General features: G+C 41.3%; 1 protein-coding gene across 1 annotated transcript; it reads left to right on the plus strand.

The window, feature by feature from the left end:
- Positions 1–830: 830 nt before the first annotated feature.
- LOC134460794 (solute carrier family 15 member 1-like) lies at positions 831–13,614 on the plus strand. The gene is made up of 21 exons (XM_063213348.1): positions 831–852; positions 2,097–2,238; positions 2,440–2,559; positions 3,238–3,337; positions 3,613–3,703; positions 4,185–4,268; positions 4,383–4,465; positions 5,195–5,281; positions 5,694–5,783; positions 6,465–6,509; positions 6,960–6,992; positions 7,157–7,245; positions 9,193–9,274; positions 9,378–9,497; positions 9,597–9,731; positions 9,839–9,888; positions 9,997–10,098; positions 10,399–10,513; positions 11,916–12,047; positions 12,720–12,833; positions 13,052–13,614. Exons 1-21 carry the CDS (start codon positions 846–848, stop codon positions 13,289–13,291), a joined length of 2,061 nt encoding a protein of 686 aa, XP_063069418.1. The 5' UTR covers positions 831–845; the 3' UTR covers positions 13,292–13,614.
- The last annotated feature ends 2,374 nt before the right edge of the window (positions 13,615–15,988 follow it).

The following is a 15,988-nucleotide window of genomic DNA, read 5'->3' on the forward strand; positions in this document are numbered from 1 at the left end:
AAAAATTATAGAAAAAACTATATGATCCTTCATCCGGTTTTTACTTAATTCTTTCCATCACAAACACACAGTGCAAAGTAGTTCTTAGTTCTCATTTGTTTTTACTCAAAGCTGTCCACACACAATTCTGTTAAACACCAGATAGGTCTACTCTACGTTATTCAAAATTAATATCCCATTGTCATTGTGAGAACACATCTATTCAAACAACAAATACTGTAACAACAACAGCTGAAAACAGTAGAAAGCATTTCAAAACAAGTTTTTTTTAAAATGCGTGCAGGCAATAGGCCTAAAAAAAAAACGGGACTTGTAATGATTTGGTACTGATGACTGTCGGAAAATCAAAGTTCTTGCACTATTTTTTTCATGGTATTTGCGGACGATTAGTGTTCCTGCGCAAGTGGTGCAAAGAAAATAGCCCTATGCTTACAGACAAGCATGGCAGTGGAGCTTACATGTTTGGGGTTGCATTGAATGCCAATAAGCTGAATTTCACCTCTCTATGGAATTTTAACATAGGGGTGTACTCACATACATGATGGGTATATTTTGAATGAGTTTGAGTGAACAATAAACTGAATCATTGTATCAAAGTGAAATGTCTTTAATGATATGAGAAGATACAGTATGCCTACAAATCTGCATAAATGTGAGGGGGAGTGCACTGCTCACTCATTTCTGTGATACACTCTATGCAGTGCACCACACAGTGATGAGGAGTGAATCTCTGGAGTTCTAACGTTCTTCCTCTATTCTGCCAGAAGGTGGAGTGCTGTGGCTACCCGCTCAGCATATTCTTCATCGTGGTCAATGAGTTCTGCGAGAGATTCTCCTACTATGGAATGCGAGGTACAGGCAGCGATGCCTCCGCCTTCTATGTGATAATAGTAAATAATAATAAAGGGAACGTAGTAATAAATGCAATGCCAAGACAAACCAATGCAACTCCAAGCCAGTCATATTTCTGATATCAGCTTGTCCAGTTAGGGAGCAACACTGATTGTGATGCCATGTTACTTACTATCTACCTACTTACAAACCTACTGAGGTCATAGGAGGGATTACAGCCTAGCAGTGGAATTGATATCTCCATTTAAGCAGATACATGCACATCAGTGGCCAGCAAGGTTCATTTTGCAAGGCTCTGGCAAAGCTCCTCTTGTGCCTCCTTGCACGGAGAAGGAGATAGTGATGGCCTCCTCCATGTCCCATATGCCTCTTTTCCACTGCTAGTTTTCTGGTAGGCCAACAGCTCGACACAGCGCGACTCGGCCTCCACTTTTTGCTTTGCGATTGACCTGTGTCATGCCTATTCGAAAAGCAAAAAGTGGCGGCCGAGACGCGCTTTGTCAAGCTGTGGGCCAGAAAAGCAGCAGTGGGAAAGAGGCACTGGTGTACTGGCTTATCCCCTGGCATCTGCTCTGGACACTGTGCAGGGGGACACAGCAAACCTTCTTGCCACAGCGCACACTGATGTGCAGCACCCTACCTGTACAACTTTAGTTGGGTGATAGACACTGCCTCATGGTGGCTCCAGGGGTGGGACACTGGCAAAACGCATAGGCTATGTAACAAAAAACTGCAGGAATTGATGAAAAAAGAGATATGGTCTGTGGACACTATCTGCAGAATAAATATTTTTGGGGCATCTTTTGGTTGTTACCTCTACCTATTTTTTATTCATTGCTTGTTAAAGTTGCACAACAGTAGGATTCACAATATTGGGGTTGCTTCCGAAACTGGACAGGCTGACTCCACATTGGAGTTGCATTGCATTGTTTTGGTCTGTGCATTATTTTTTGGCAAATATTATCTACACACTAATGCCTCTTTTCCACTGCCGTTTTTCTGGTAGGCCCACAGCTCGACACAGTGCGACTCAGCCGCCACTTTTTGTTTTTCGATTGGGCGCGACACAGCTCAATCAATCGAAGAGCAAAAAGTGGCGACCGAGTCGCGCTCTGTCGAGCTGTAGACCTACCAGAAAACCGGCAGTGGAAAAGAGTCATAAGATCTCTTGTGCTGTTCGAAGCACTATCATTTCTCAGTGACCTTTTGACCTATTGCTGTCTCTCCTCCTCGCATACCTCCAGCGGTGCTGGTGTTGTACTTCACATACTTCTTGAGATGGGACGAGGACTTGTCTACCTCTATTTACCATGCCTTTGTGGCCTGCTGCTACCTCACGCCCATCCTGGGGGCCATTATTGCCGACTCCTGGCTCGGGAAGTTCAAGTAAGCGTTATCCTAGTAAACCAGCGCCACCCGCTGGACGCCAAAAAATGTACACATTTACACATACATTTTACATAAAATTTACACATAAATTACACATCCAGTCTCACAAGTAAGTGTTGATTATTGATTGATTGTTATTGATTACCAATCTCACATAGGCTACATCTTCTTCTCATCTGGTATCTCTTCTTCATGCAGGACTATCATATACCTGTCCATTGTCTACGCTGTTGGCCAGGTCGTGATGGCTGTTAGCGCCATTCATGACATCACTGACGCAAACAAAGATGGCGTACCAGACAACCTTACTCTTCATGTGTGAGTGGCGTTTGATGTTACTATCTTACTTCAGTGAATGAATCACCGGGTTCACAAACTCCAATTTGTTTGTGTTCAGAGTTAAAACCAAGAATTACATGTATATTTATATATGTGTGTTTTTCAGTATACCTTATGCTTCTGTGAACCTGGCCCCTTGGGACACAAATGCTGTAGGAGTTTGACAGATGGAGGTCATGGAAGTGCTTTCCGTGATGGGCCCATAGGATTATAGACTTAAACTGTCTGAACATATTGAAAGCACCCCTCACCCCATCACCCCCATCATCGAATTTTGGCTAAACCCATGAACTGGCAGATGTTGTGTCCCAAGGGGCTGTTCATTTCATGGAATTCTGTGAGATCAGGCTGCTTCCCTAGTCATAGTGACTGTCACAGAGAGATCAAAGCCATACTATGCTTTGGGGGCAGCCGTGGCCTAGTGTTTAGAGATTTGGTCTTTCAATCTAGAGGTTGCAGGTTCGCATCCCACTTGACGTCTCCCTACACCTCCATCCATGGCTGCAGTGCCCTTAAGCAAGGCACCTAACCCCACATCGCTCCAGGGACTGTAACCAATACCCTGAAAAATAATGACTAAGTCGCTTTGAAGAAATGAAAGCATCAGCTAAGTGTAATGTAATGTAATGTAATGCAATGTAATGCTCTCTGCCACAGGGTTCTTGCCATGATTGGCCTGTTCCTGATTGCGTTGGGGACAGGTGGGATCAAACCATGTGTGTCTGCCTTTGGAGGGGACCAGTTTGAGGACCACCAGGTGAGATGGGAGTCTATATCCTGTCACGTAAAACGTGTTATGCAGGGTGTGATTTGTCAGAAAACCAGAAGTGGGGATATGTTTCAGATTTTAAGCAATATCAATAGTATTACATTAAACTGTGATTAAAATCATGTAGGAAAAGTGGCAATATCAAATCCAGAAGGGGGGACAATCCCCCCCCCCCCCCCCCCCCTACAAATCGCACCCTGGTGTTATGTATAGGTAGGAAAATTCAGATAACAGAATTTGTTGTGTGTCATTTCATTCATCAGACAAGGCAAAGGAGTACATTCTTTTCGGTGTTCTACCTGTGCATCAATGCCGGAAGCCTTCTGTCTACCATCATCACGCCGATTCTAAGAGGTTAGTGGTTGCATCATTCCATTCCATCCTTATTGAGTTACAATTTAACATTATCATGGAGCCTTGTACACTAGATTTATCTGCTTTAGTGGCAGAAAATATTTTGCCTGGCAAGATGGTCTAGTACCACACCATAGGAGATAGATAATCCCAAAGGGTGTGTGTGTGTGTGTGTGTGTGTGTGTGTGTGTGTGTGTGTGTGTGTGTGTGTGTGTGTGTGTGTGTGTGTGTGTGTGTGTGTGTGTGTGTGTGTGTGTGTGTGTGTGTGTGTGTGTGTGTGTGTGTGTGTGTGTGTCTGTCTGTCTGTCTGTCTGTCTGTCTGTCTGTCTGTCTGTCTGTCTGTCTGTCTGTCTGTCTGTCTGTCTGTCTGTCTGTCTGTCTGTGATTACTTTGGCCTGTGCACTGTAAATCTGCAAGTACAGTATTGTATAAGCAAATATCTACTATGCGTTTATGTGTTCAAATGCATTTCCCACTACAGCTCAGGAGTGTGGCATCCACAGCCAACAAAAGTGCTACCCGCTTGCCTTTGGGGTGCCAGCAGCTCTGATGGTGGTTGCATTAGGTGGGTCGAAGCGTCACCTCAGTCACACTGAAAAGCCCAAACACATTTGAGCCGCCGTTTCCATGCATTAAATGTTACTGATACATTGTGAAATGTTGCTTTGTGTCCCAACAGTTGTTTTCGTGGTTGGAAGTGGCATGTATGTCAAAACTGCTCCAACTGGAAACATCATGGGGCAGGTTTCTAAATGCATTGGTGTAAGTACTAGTACGACTATGCTACTGTATTTTCGTCAACATTTTATTTTAGCGTAATTGTAATGCATAGGTGTGAGTACAACTACATGCTACTGTATGTAGGCCTACATATTTATTGTTTTCAGTTACACTCAGTGGTGTAGTCTACGTAGAACGCGGGTATACGGAGTATACCCACTTCTAAATTTCAGGGATTTCAGTATACCCACTTAAAATTGATTGATCCATTATTTTGAATAGCACAAATATATACAGTATACCTACTTCAAAAAAATGCTAAAATATACAGTATACCCACCATAAAAAAAAAGTAGACTACACCACTGGTTACACTAATTTTTAATGGTTTACTGTTACAGTGGATCTACCACATTAGATCCAGTGTCACAATATATATACCATGTACAGTAATACCAGTGTAACACCATGTAGCCTACCAATTTAGTACTTACATCTAGGGTTAGGCTTAGGCTTAGGGTTAGGGTTAGTACAGGTCTTACACTGGTATTACATGGTGTTAAATATTGTTACACTGGTTATTACACTGTAGCTAATGTGGTAGATCCACTGTAATGGTGAACCATTAAAATAAAGTGTTATCTTGTTTTCTTTTATCCATAATAGATGCTGTGGTTTATAGTAATATATACTGTATGTGACTATAGTAATAGTAATACATGTTGGAGCAATGTCTATATCATGCTAACTAAGGCCTTTCAACTGTTGTAGTTTGCCATCAAGAACCGCTACAGGCACAGAAGCAGTCAGTATCCCTCAAGAGAACACTGGATGGACTGGGCCACAGAGAAATATGACGTATGTATAATTTTCTTAACCTTAAAATGTACTTTATGTAAAATGGCAAAATGCCCAGCACACTGGACATGATGCATACCTCTGTTCTTACACCTGTCATCATCGGGCAGACACTCGTGATCGAGTCCTATGTCTGTCTTGCATGGTCCTGATGGACCTTCAGATGGGCAAAGAGGCCAATTCTGGACCCACATACTGTGGGCCAATGTGAGCGTGGGCAGGGGTACCGTAGTTATGGGTTTTGGTGGAACCTTATTGGTGGAGGTTATCTCTTTCTTCGATCTATTTGCGCTTCTGTTCTGCAGCACCGTGAAGATCATTGTTGTATTGTGCAGCGCCGCTCTCCAACCGCTTTTCACCAGGCAGGTCTGCTCTTCACTGTAGTCTCCTGTGTCCTCCCCTGTACCCATAGAAACTCCTGATCCAGCAGATCAAGATGGTCCTCAAGGTCCTGTTCTTGTATCTACCCCTGCCTATGTTCTGGACCCTGTTTGACCAAAAGGTACTGTAACATTAGCGGACTGTCATGCAAAATGAACACCACTGCATATTATATTGCATATTACATTGCATTTAAAACAATGGTATACAAAGGACACAAGAATATGTATTTTTATTGTCACTTTTCAGACCACACTAGCCTATGCACATTATACTAATATAGCTTCATGAAGCTTCATTTTGTCTCCCATCTTCCATTAGAATGTCTAAAATCATGTAAAGTACTGTATGTAGATGTATAGGCCTACTGTACTAATGAACTGTACTTTGCTACATAATCTAGACCAGTGTTTCCCAACCAGGGGTACATGTACCACTAGGGGTACGCGAGCACACTTCAGGGGGTACTTGGAAAAATGAAAAAATGTATGGAGCGTAGTCACATTGGGATATAGAGCATATGAGTGAGGGGGTACTCATGGTATGACAAAGAAGCTTAAGGGGTACGCAAGACAAAAAAGGTTGGGAAACACTGATCTAGACCTACAATACAGTACATACTGTATGGAGTATGCATACATTACATATGCAGTATGTATAAGGCAGTGCAGTATACAGTATGCCTTTATTTCATTCAGTAATGAAGTATTTAACCTCTACTACTGTAAGAAGTAGCCTAATAAGAGCAGATGTGTCATTATGCTGTGTGTTTGCTGGACATAACCACCACTGTCTTCCACAGGGATCTCGCTGGACTCTGCAAGCTACCACCATGGATGGAAACTTTGTAAGTGACCTTTCCCAACAAGAGAGAGAGAGAGACATTAAATGGCATTAAGTAACATTAGAGACATTAAGTGACATTAAATGACATTAAGTAACATTAGAGAGGCATTAGGCCTAAGTGACATTAAATGACATTAAGTAACATTAGAGAGGCATTAAGTGACATTAAATGACATTAAGTAACATTAGAGACATTAAGTGACATTAAATGACATTAAGTAACATTAGAGAGGCATTAGGCCTAAGTGACATTAAATTACATTAAGTAACATTAGAGAGACATTAAATGGCATTAAGTAACATTAGAGACATTAAGTGACATTAAATGACATTAAGTAACATTAGAGAGGCATTAGGCCTAAGTGACATTAAATGACATTAAGTAACATTAGAGAGGCATTAAGTGACATTAAATGCTTTGTGACCAACTCACTGTCTTGTTTTTACACAGGGATTTCTCATTTTACAACCAGATCAAATGCAGGTATGTCTTATGATGGTCCATTTAAGAGCAAAAAAGTGAACAAAGAAGTATAATATAGAAAACCTCAACTTTTTAAAAGCCATAATTGAACAAATTTTTCACTTTATTAAACTCACTTTATTTCGGGAACCTGTTCATTAAATTGCCTTCGTTTTGTTTTACAGACTTTGAACCCTATCTTGATTCTCACTTTGGTTCCAATAACTGACCGTCTTATATACCCACTCATTGAGAAATGTGGCTTCAACTTCTCGTAAGTTTTTCTTGTTAACTATTTGTTAAAGGAACAAGAGTCCACTGTTGTTCTCTGATCTGAGACGAGTTCATGATAGTCTATGCCAGTGATTCTCAACTGGTGGGTAGGGACCCAAAAGTGGGTCGCGGAGGGTTCCTGGGTGGGTCGCGGAGCTGTGATGCAATGCACTAAAAATGACTATGATGTTGAATACAGAGTGAAACATGGTTAATAGGACTTTTCCTCTCCACTACTTCATAAGACACATTGTATATCAGCATACAATGCAAATAATAATGCATAATGCATAATAATGCATATTACATATATACAGCTCCAGGCCTTTTTATTAGAATACCATGAAAAAGTTGATTTATTTCCATAATTCCATCAATAATGTTAAACTGTCATGGATTGTAGATTCATGGCCCAGTTTTTTAACTATTCCAATCATTATTTTTTTTCTTTTTATATACGTTGGCCTTCCAGCTCAAAAAACCCATGAATTGAGAAATTCGCATTATTAGAATATTGTTATAAAATCACATTTTTCTTCATCAAAATTCGGGTCACATTAAATCAGTTGAAATTTGGTACTTTCTACATAACATGCAATGGTCAATACTTGGTTAGGACATTCTCTGTCTTCATAATGGCCATGATGCGTTTAACATTGAAGTCAATGGCAAAAACAGTGCATGGGAGTTATGGAAGCCCAGATATCCTTGATGCTTTGCTGTCAGCTGTTCTTGTTTGTTGACCTGGTGCCCCACACTTCCCTCTTCAATATACCCGAAGATTTCCATGCCACGTTTTGGTGTTAACTCACCAGTTTAATTCTAACTCAACAGAAATTAAACCCCATTCATTTTCAATGGGGTTTCATTTCTGGTTATTTAGAATTAAACTGGTGAGTTAACACCAAAACGTGGCATGGAAATCTACAGGGTATATTGAAGAGTGAAGTGTGGGGTACCAGGTCAACAAACAAGAACAGCTGACAGCAAAGCATCAAGGATATCTGGGCTTCCATAACTCCCATGCACTGCTTTTGCCATTGACTTCAATGTTAAACGCATCATGGCCATTATGAAGACAGAGAATGTCCTAACCAAGTATTGACCATTGCATGTTATGTAGAAAGTACCAAATTTCAACTGATTTAATGTGACCCGAATTTTGATGAAGAAAAATGTGATTTTATAACAATATTCTAATAATGCGAATTCCCCAATTCATGGGTTTTTTGAGCTGGAAGGCCAACGTATATAAAAAGAAAAAAAATAATGATTGGAATAGTTAAAAAACTGGGCCATGAATCTACAATCCATGACAGTTTAACATTATTGATGGATTTATGGAAATAAATCAACTTTTTCATGGTATTCTAATAAAAAGGCCTGGAGCTGTATAGTGCGACACACAGTTTGGGTCACAACGTATTGACCACCACAGGAAATTGTGGGTCTCAAGACTATTCCAATTGAGAACCACTGGTCTATGCATTGCTAAGCTATTGCTAACAAAATTCTGTAGTACCACCGTGCACCAGCTTGATTGACACAAAGACCAGAGAGGTAGGCCTAGGCTACACATGAACTCCTCTCAGTTCAGAGAACACAGATGGAAAAATGGTGGACTGTTCCTTTAAAAGACAGAAAGTTATTAATGGCTTAGTGTGATTCCAAGTTAAGTTACAGGAGAATTTCTATGGAAAACTTCCAAATAGGCTACTTTGTGTCAAAAATAGATATTTGTTCTTGATGTCACAGCAATATCTATTTTTAAGGCTACACATGGACTTTGTGAAGGTTAAGTGCAGCATTGAAATATTACCAAAATATTTCTGCGTGCGTGTGTGTCTGTGTTTGTCTGTCTGTCTGTCTAATTATGACTGCATATTTTCTGGTATTGCTAAAAGCTGTAGTGTAGTATTAGACAAATGACCACACATGTCTCCCACAGGCCGTTGAAGAGAATGACAGTTGGGATGTTTCTGGCAGCTATGGCCTTTATTTCTGCTGGCTTTGTTCAGCTTGAGATTGATGTAAGTACATCTTGAGAATGATAACCATTTTCTAAAAAAAAATCCATTGTCTATGATGCACATTCATAGTGTATTAAACGTACATACTGTTTTATTCCGACAGAAAACCTTGCCTGTTTTCCCCACAAGTACTGAAGCCCAAGTAAGGGTTCTTAACATGAGAACTACAGAGCTGACAGTAACAATCCCGCCTTATGAGTCTTTTCAACTTGGAGCTAACCAGGTAGACCACAGAATGACATTGACGATTTATTTGACTGTTTATTCTTGACATATTAATATAATCTAACTCAAGGCTCCATACTCTCTCATTTCATTTTAGGCAAATGGGAATGGGTATTTAACATTTGTCAATGACGAGATAGATGTCTCATTGGGCTCACCAAATGAACCCGGACTTACCAATGTCACAAAAGGTATCAGGCAGACTCTAGTGATCACTCCTGTTGGTGTTGAGGTAAGTGATTAATACAGTATATTCTATCAACATAAATAATTGTGTACAATAAAATATTTTAGCGTATAGGACTTTTGTAATACAAAACACTTTTATTTCTATCACAGGTCTTTAATGATACAAATAGCAAACCAGGTCAAGGCAACAATGCCGTAAGGTCAGTTATGCCGTAATTTCATTTTTTGTTATTAATATAAAAGGCGCAGTGATTTAAAATAGGTGCTGGACTGAATGTGTTACAATTTCATTTTTTTCCGTTTCTCAGATTCATCAGTGCCACAGCAGTAAGTGTGTCCGGAGGGGAAGTAGAAACTGGAAGTTTAGTCCCATTCACATATTCAAACTACACCCTGGTGCCCCGCGGGACGTAAGTACAGCCTTGGTGCAGTCCCTCTTCTCCCCTTTCGAAGACATATACGCAGGGTTATAAATTAACTTTTTACATCACTAGCCAATTATTTTGCCAATGCACTCAAAATTAGTCAAAGTGGCTGGTAAGTTTTCTTTTGTACCAGCCAAACTGAATTTTCATCCGGTGTCTGGCCAATTGGCTGGTGTTAATTTAGAGCCCTGCATATACGTAAAACTCAAAAACAAACAAACAAAAAAAAAAGAATTTCCCAGCCCCTGTATTGCCATCAGATATATACCTCTGCTTGATATCTAGGAAGACATTCACAATCAGCAGTGATGTTGGTGGACAGCCATGTGAATACACCAAGGACTTCGGCTTTGGAGCCTCCTACTCTTTCGTCATCCCTGCCACTATCTCAGGGGAGAATGTAAGACTATACACCACAGCAACATTCATACACTTAGCCTGATTATCATCGACTTTCAAATCTCTTCTAGACTTGGTCTGACCAAGAGCATAACAATTAACATTTCCCAAACGGCATTTCTCAAACGGCCTCCCTTGGTTTGCTAATGACTGTTTGCTTCCCAACAAAGTGGGAGGAGTTCCCGTATTTGCTGGAAGTCAGAAAGTACTTGCATTGCTCTTGACCTGACTGATAGCAACGCTGAAGCTGTTACGTCACTAGGAGGGCACGGCCTGGCTAACACTTAGGTAGGGCTGGGAATCAATGCAGATTTCCAGGATCAATTCGATTCCAATCCAGAAGGTCACGATACAATTCGATATTGATCTTCTGTAGGCCCATTGCTGGGTTGTCACTTTAACCCATTTACGGCAAGAATTCTAAGACCATAAATGTTTCATACAGCCCATACAAACATGAAATACATTGGCATGAGAGAAAGAAGTGGGAAACTTGGTATGAGAGTGAAAGGCCAGAAAAGGCTGGCACTATTTACATGAACTCGCCGAGTGTATTTGTGCATGTAGCCTACATGAATGTGGAAGAGAGCAGTTCAGAGTTCAGAGAGGGTTCAGAAAATAGCGCCAATAAAATAAAGATCGATTTGAATCGATATTGCACTTTTCGAGTGTGAATTGATATTGGATCGCAGATCGATCTTTTGAACCCAGCCCTACACTTAACAGGAGATCCTTAATCTCCTCTCCTTCCATAACATTCTTAACAACTCTCACCAGCTGAATGTAGTTTTGTTGTTTAGCAGAACTACATTAATCTGGCGAGAGACATGTTAGGAGATCCTGGCTTCAGGATCAACAGAAACAGCCCTGTCACATTTGATCCCATTTGAACCTACTGATCCTATACGTATAACCGGCGTGACGCGTGCCATGTGCATTATGCATTTTTGGGGGAAAACATTGGGGGATAAGCCAAGGCAAGTCCCTGTTAATGGTGGGAAAGAAGAAATGAAAGACAATAACCTGTAGACTAGCGTTGTTCACGCTCAACAGGCCGAAAACGTGTTGTGTTGTCGGCTGTTCAAATAATATAGCCAAACAGCCGTGGCTGAAGCATGGACTGTATTTATTTGGCTAGCCAATGTTGCATGTTGCAGAGGCACCACTAGCTGTGCACTCCGACAGGAATGTTTGTAAACAGGAAACCTATCCATACTGTGTATGAAAATCATCTGACAAGCTTTTATCACCAGTAAATCAGTAACAGGGTATCTACTTTTTTTTGAAAACCGTGATTTCAATCTCCTTCACCTTCCAAGACTCTATGTGCCTCTACTTCCCACCATACCAACATTTGCCAAGGTGTGTAACAGATGACTTGTCTGTTGTCTGTGTCTATCCAGTGCGGGGTTCAGGAGGTGGAGGAGATGCAGCCCAACAGTGTCCACATGGCTCTCCAGATCCCACAGTACTTCTTCATCACGGCAGGGGAGGTTGTCTTCTCTGTGACCGGTCTGGAGTTCTCTTACTCACAGGTGGGTGAGAACCTTATACCAGAGAGATATATATACTTAAAGAATCTCTGCTTATACTGTATACAGCATCAGTGGTCTCCAATTATTTTTCCCCAAGGGCCAAATTATGTAGCACAAATGAGGGGTTGAGGACCAAACAAATAAATCGTCCACCCATATTGCCACAGAAAGCACACATATACTGTATGTTTTCATTCACTCCAACCTCATGGCAGGCCAAATGTTTGCCACGTCCGGGACAGAACTGGGGTGCATTTCTCAAAACCGAAGTTGCTTACTACATTAGCTACTTCGTTGTTTTCAATGCATTTTCCCATTGGCAACTACCGAAGTTGCTAACAGGCTAACAACTTCTGCTTTGAGAAATCTCCCCCCTGGCCTGCGGGCTACAATTTGGAGACCACTGCTGTATATCCATATGTAGAGTAGAGTAGTGTAGAGTAGAGTGTTAATCCCGGAGGAAATTAAGGTGTGTCATCTTACCTAAATACACAAGCATACACAAAGACCTGATACAAAGTATTGTACATTACTGTGTGCAGAAGATAATGTGCAGAAGATAATGCACTTCTTTCCCTAGTAACTTTTTAACAATAATAATAATGGATTGAAATAGCACATATATACAGTACAGTATGTTGACACAAAAATACTGATGTTGCATTTCCCTAGGCGCCAAGCAACATGAAGGCGGTTCTTCAGGCTGGCTGGCTGCTTACTACAGCTATGGGCAACTTCATTGTTCTGATTGTGGCCCAAATATCAAAATTAGTCCAAATGAAACGGGTAAGCCTTGTTATTACACATTCCTCTTTAATTTACATGTTACAACATATCTGCCCCTATCAACACACAGACATATGCATGTGCTGTAACACCCACCAACGTAATAACTTCCCACCAACTTAATAACCCTGCCAACGAAATAAAGAAGTGGTGGGACATTATTACGTTCGTGGGTGTTACAATGTACTCCTCCCTAACTCATCTTTTTTTCCTAACAGTGGGCGGAGTACATACTCTTTGCATCACTCTTGCTGGTCGTTTGTGTAATATTCTCCGTCATGGCCTATTTTTACACCTACATTGATCCTGTTGCTATTGAGGCTGAATTCAAGCGGAAGGAGGGACTTGATGAAAAGGATGAAAAGGGAGAAAAGGATGAGAAAGAGAAGCTGGAACTGAAAGAGAAAGAGGCGTACCATGATGATGACGAGGAAGAGCCAAGACAGACCAAAATGTGAACTCAAATGTGAATCAGATGGATCGTCTAGCGCTGGGGAACCTATGTCTCGAGGGCCGTTTATGGCCCTTGAGGCCGTCTTATTCGGCCCCTGATACAATTTTTATGTTATGCAGTTTCACATGAAATGTGACATGTTTTGTAAAGGAATCTTAGAAATTACATTTGAGGGGGGCGCGGTGGCGCAGCGCGCTAAGCCCCCCACACTTGGGCTTGCATGCCCACGGGGACCCCGGTTCGAGTCCGGCCGGGGTCATTTCTCAACCCTACCCCATCTCTCTCCACATTCACTTCCTGTCGCACCTTCACTGTCCTATCCGAAATAAAGGCCCAAAAAGCCCCTAAAAATATCTAAAAAAAAAAAAAAAAGAAAGAAATTACATTTGCAATACAATTAAGTTATATTTCAGAGGACCTAGAGAATATGTGGTCTGTTGTAAAGGTGGCTACCTTCAATGTAGGCCTAATGTGCAGGGGGAAATCCAGGTTTGTGTTCATAGTATGACCCTTGGAGGACTTTTACGGCCCCTGGAGAAATTGAAATTGGCCCCTCAAATGAATAAGGTTCCCCGCCGCTGGTCTAGGAATTGCTGACTGTAGGGGTGCAGTGGCACACCAAGCCAACATGCTGGACCATATACGGACAGGATTACACATGGATCGAGGATGGAGTCCGGCCTGGGTCATTTCCCAACCCTTCCTCATATCTCTCCCTCAGTCACTACCTTATCAGTCTTCACCCTCCTATCTGACCAAATAAAGGCTTAAAAGCCCCAAAAATATTTTTTGGGGAAAAAATGCTTCTCACAAACTCCCACAAACAGTGGCTCCATGACCATGAGGGGCAATGTATGGCATAGATAAAGGCTATTGTACAACAAATAGCGTTATTAGCTTGTTAATAAGTGTTGTTACAGCTACATTGGGACACATCGCAAATATGGGAACGGATGCACTACACCATTTTATCTTGTTGAAAGACTACTGGCTGTAGAATCGAAGCAATTGTATGGTAACATTTGGTTGCTGTTTAAGTGTTAGTTATAATGTAAGATGTTTCTTTAAAATGTGTTTTGAAAATAAGTGTTTTGTATACCTTAGACCTCTGTTTTTCTTATGTAGAAAGTCATTATTGTTAATTAGTTATTGTTTTCCTAACAGTGCTATTATATTAAGTTTTCCTAGCATTGCTAAATAGTATTGTTGAGAAATACATACAGGGAATGTATTGATGTAAGGCCTGTAACAGATTTGTCTGTTTATTATTTCAATTTTGCCAATAAATGACCAAAACAAAGCTTCTTGTGTCATTGGAGTTCCTCACACTGCATGGTCCCCTATATGGGGTCCCTCATATAGTTCACACAGCTGGGTGTGCCTCCGATGGCCTCACAGCCAGCCAAACGCCATTACACGCTGAAGAAGGGCTCTGCCCGAAACGTTCGTGGGCGAATAAACAAAGAAGAAATCTGAAGAGTGCTGTCCTTCGCTTCATTTATTCTCACAGCCAGCCAGCCAGCCCACTTCTGACACCATAGTTAAGGGGAGTAGAGTGGCTCTGCCAGGGCTCAAACCTGTGAAACCGATCCTCCTGGGATATCAAGCTGGCGCTACTGAGACACTTTTTTTGCTTGACAGTCAGATGGTACCTACAACCCAACAAACCCTACAAACAGGTAGGCCTATAAGGGGACAGACGCAAAACTGGAGCTAAAAAGTTTGGTAACACTTTATTTTAGGGTTACATATAAGCACTAACACAAACAATGTTAATGCCTGTATAAATAACTTGTAAGGCATGTACTAAGCAAAATAAAGTATTTGTTAAGCATGTATTCACAAATGTCTTGTTCATGCATAGTTACTAATTCTATTGCATCTGGTTGTCAAGTCAAAAACCCAGTCATCAATTGTATCGCATCTGGTTGTCAAGTCATCCCAACGTTCTGCGCGCGTCCTTACATGCCTCCGATAGGGGCGCGTCTCAATAGATTAGGAAGTGGTGCCCGTACCAAGCAACGTACCAAGTGCAGTAGTTAATCTACTTTCTCACGAAGCCTTACTGTAGATCAAGTATGGAATAGCGGCCGACGAGGTGTCCCGATATCAAGGGAAATAATGGACGAGGCGGAGCGGTCCCTATTCTACAGTGATGCATTGCTCAGCCCTGATGGCTTAGGCCCCCGCACTAGGCTACCTAGGGCCCCCTCATTACCTAGGGCCCCCACACTACCCAGACCCACACTACCTTCAGTATATCATGAAAGTGAGTACACCCCTCACAGCTTTTGCAGATTTGAGAGTATATCTTTTCATAGGAAAGCATTACAGAAACTTCACTTTGACACAATGGTTAGTGACCTTCTAACAACATATTTACATTATTACATTATATTGCATTTGGCAGACGCTTTATAACCAAAGCGACTTTCAAAAGAGGACATATTCAAGCCAACATCACAAGCAAATACAATGTGCACAGGAGATATACAGAACAATAAGTGCAGTTGCAGAGGGGTTAGTTGTTGTTTTTTTTTTTTTTTTTTTTTAATTAAAGAGTAAATAACGAGTACACACACACAAACTAACTAAACTAACCATCATGTCAGGAGTCTGCCCTGGGGCAAGGCCAGTTCAAGCATTAGTCTAGTAGATTCTCTCGAAAGAGGAAGGTCTTTGGTTTGATTGAATATCAACC

The sequence above is a fragment of the Engraulis encrasicolus genome, chromosome 13 (assembly GCF_034702125.1).
Source record: "Engraulis encrasicolus isolate BLACKSEA-1 chromosome 13, IST_EnEncr_1.0, whole genome shotgun sequence".
Classification (NCBI taxonomy): domain Eukaryota; kingdom Metazoa; phylum Chordata; class Actinopteri; order Clupeiformes; family Engraulidae; genus Engraulis; species Engraulis encrasicolus.

Coding starts and splice junctions, on each gene's coding strand:
- LOC134460794 (XM_063213348.1), top strand. Junction 9,275..9,377: donor TTGTTCAGCTTGAGATTGAT/GTAAGTACATCT, acceptor TTATTCCGACAG/AAAACCTTGCCTGTTTTCCC. Junction 10,099..10,398: donor ACCCTGGTGCCCCGCGGGAC/GTAAGTACAGCC, acceptor CTTGATATCTAG/GAAGACATTCACAATCAGCA.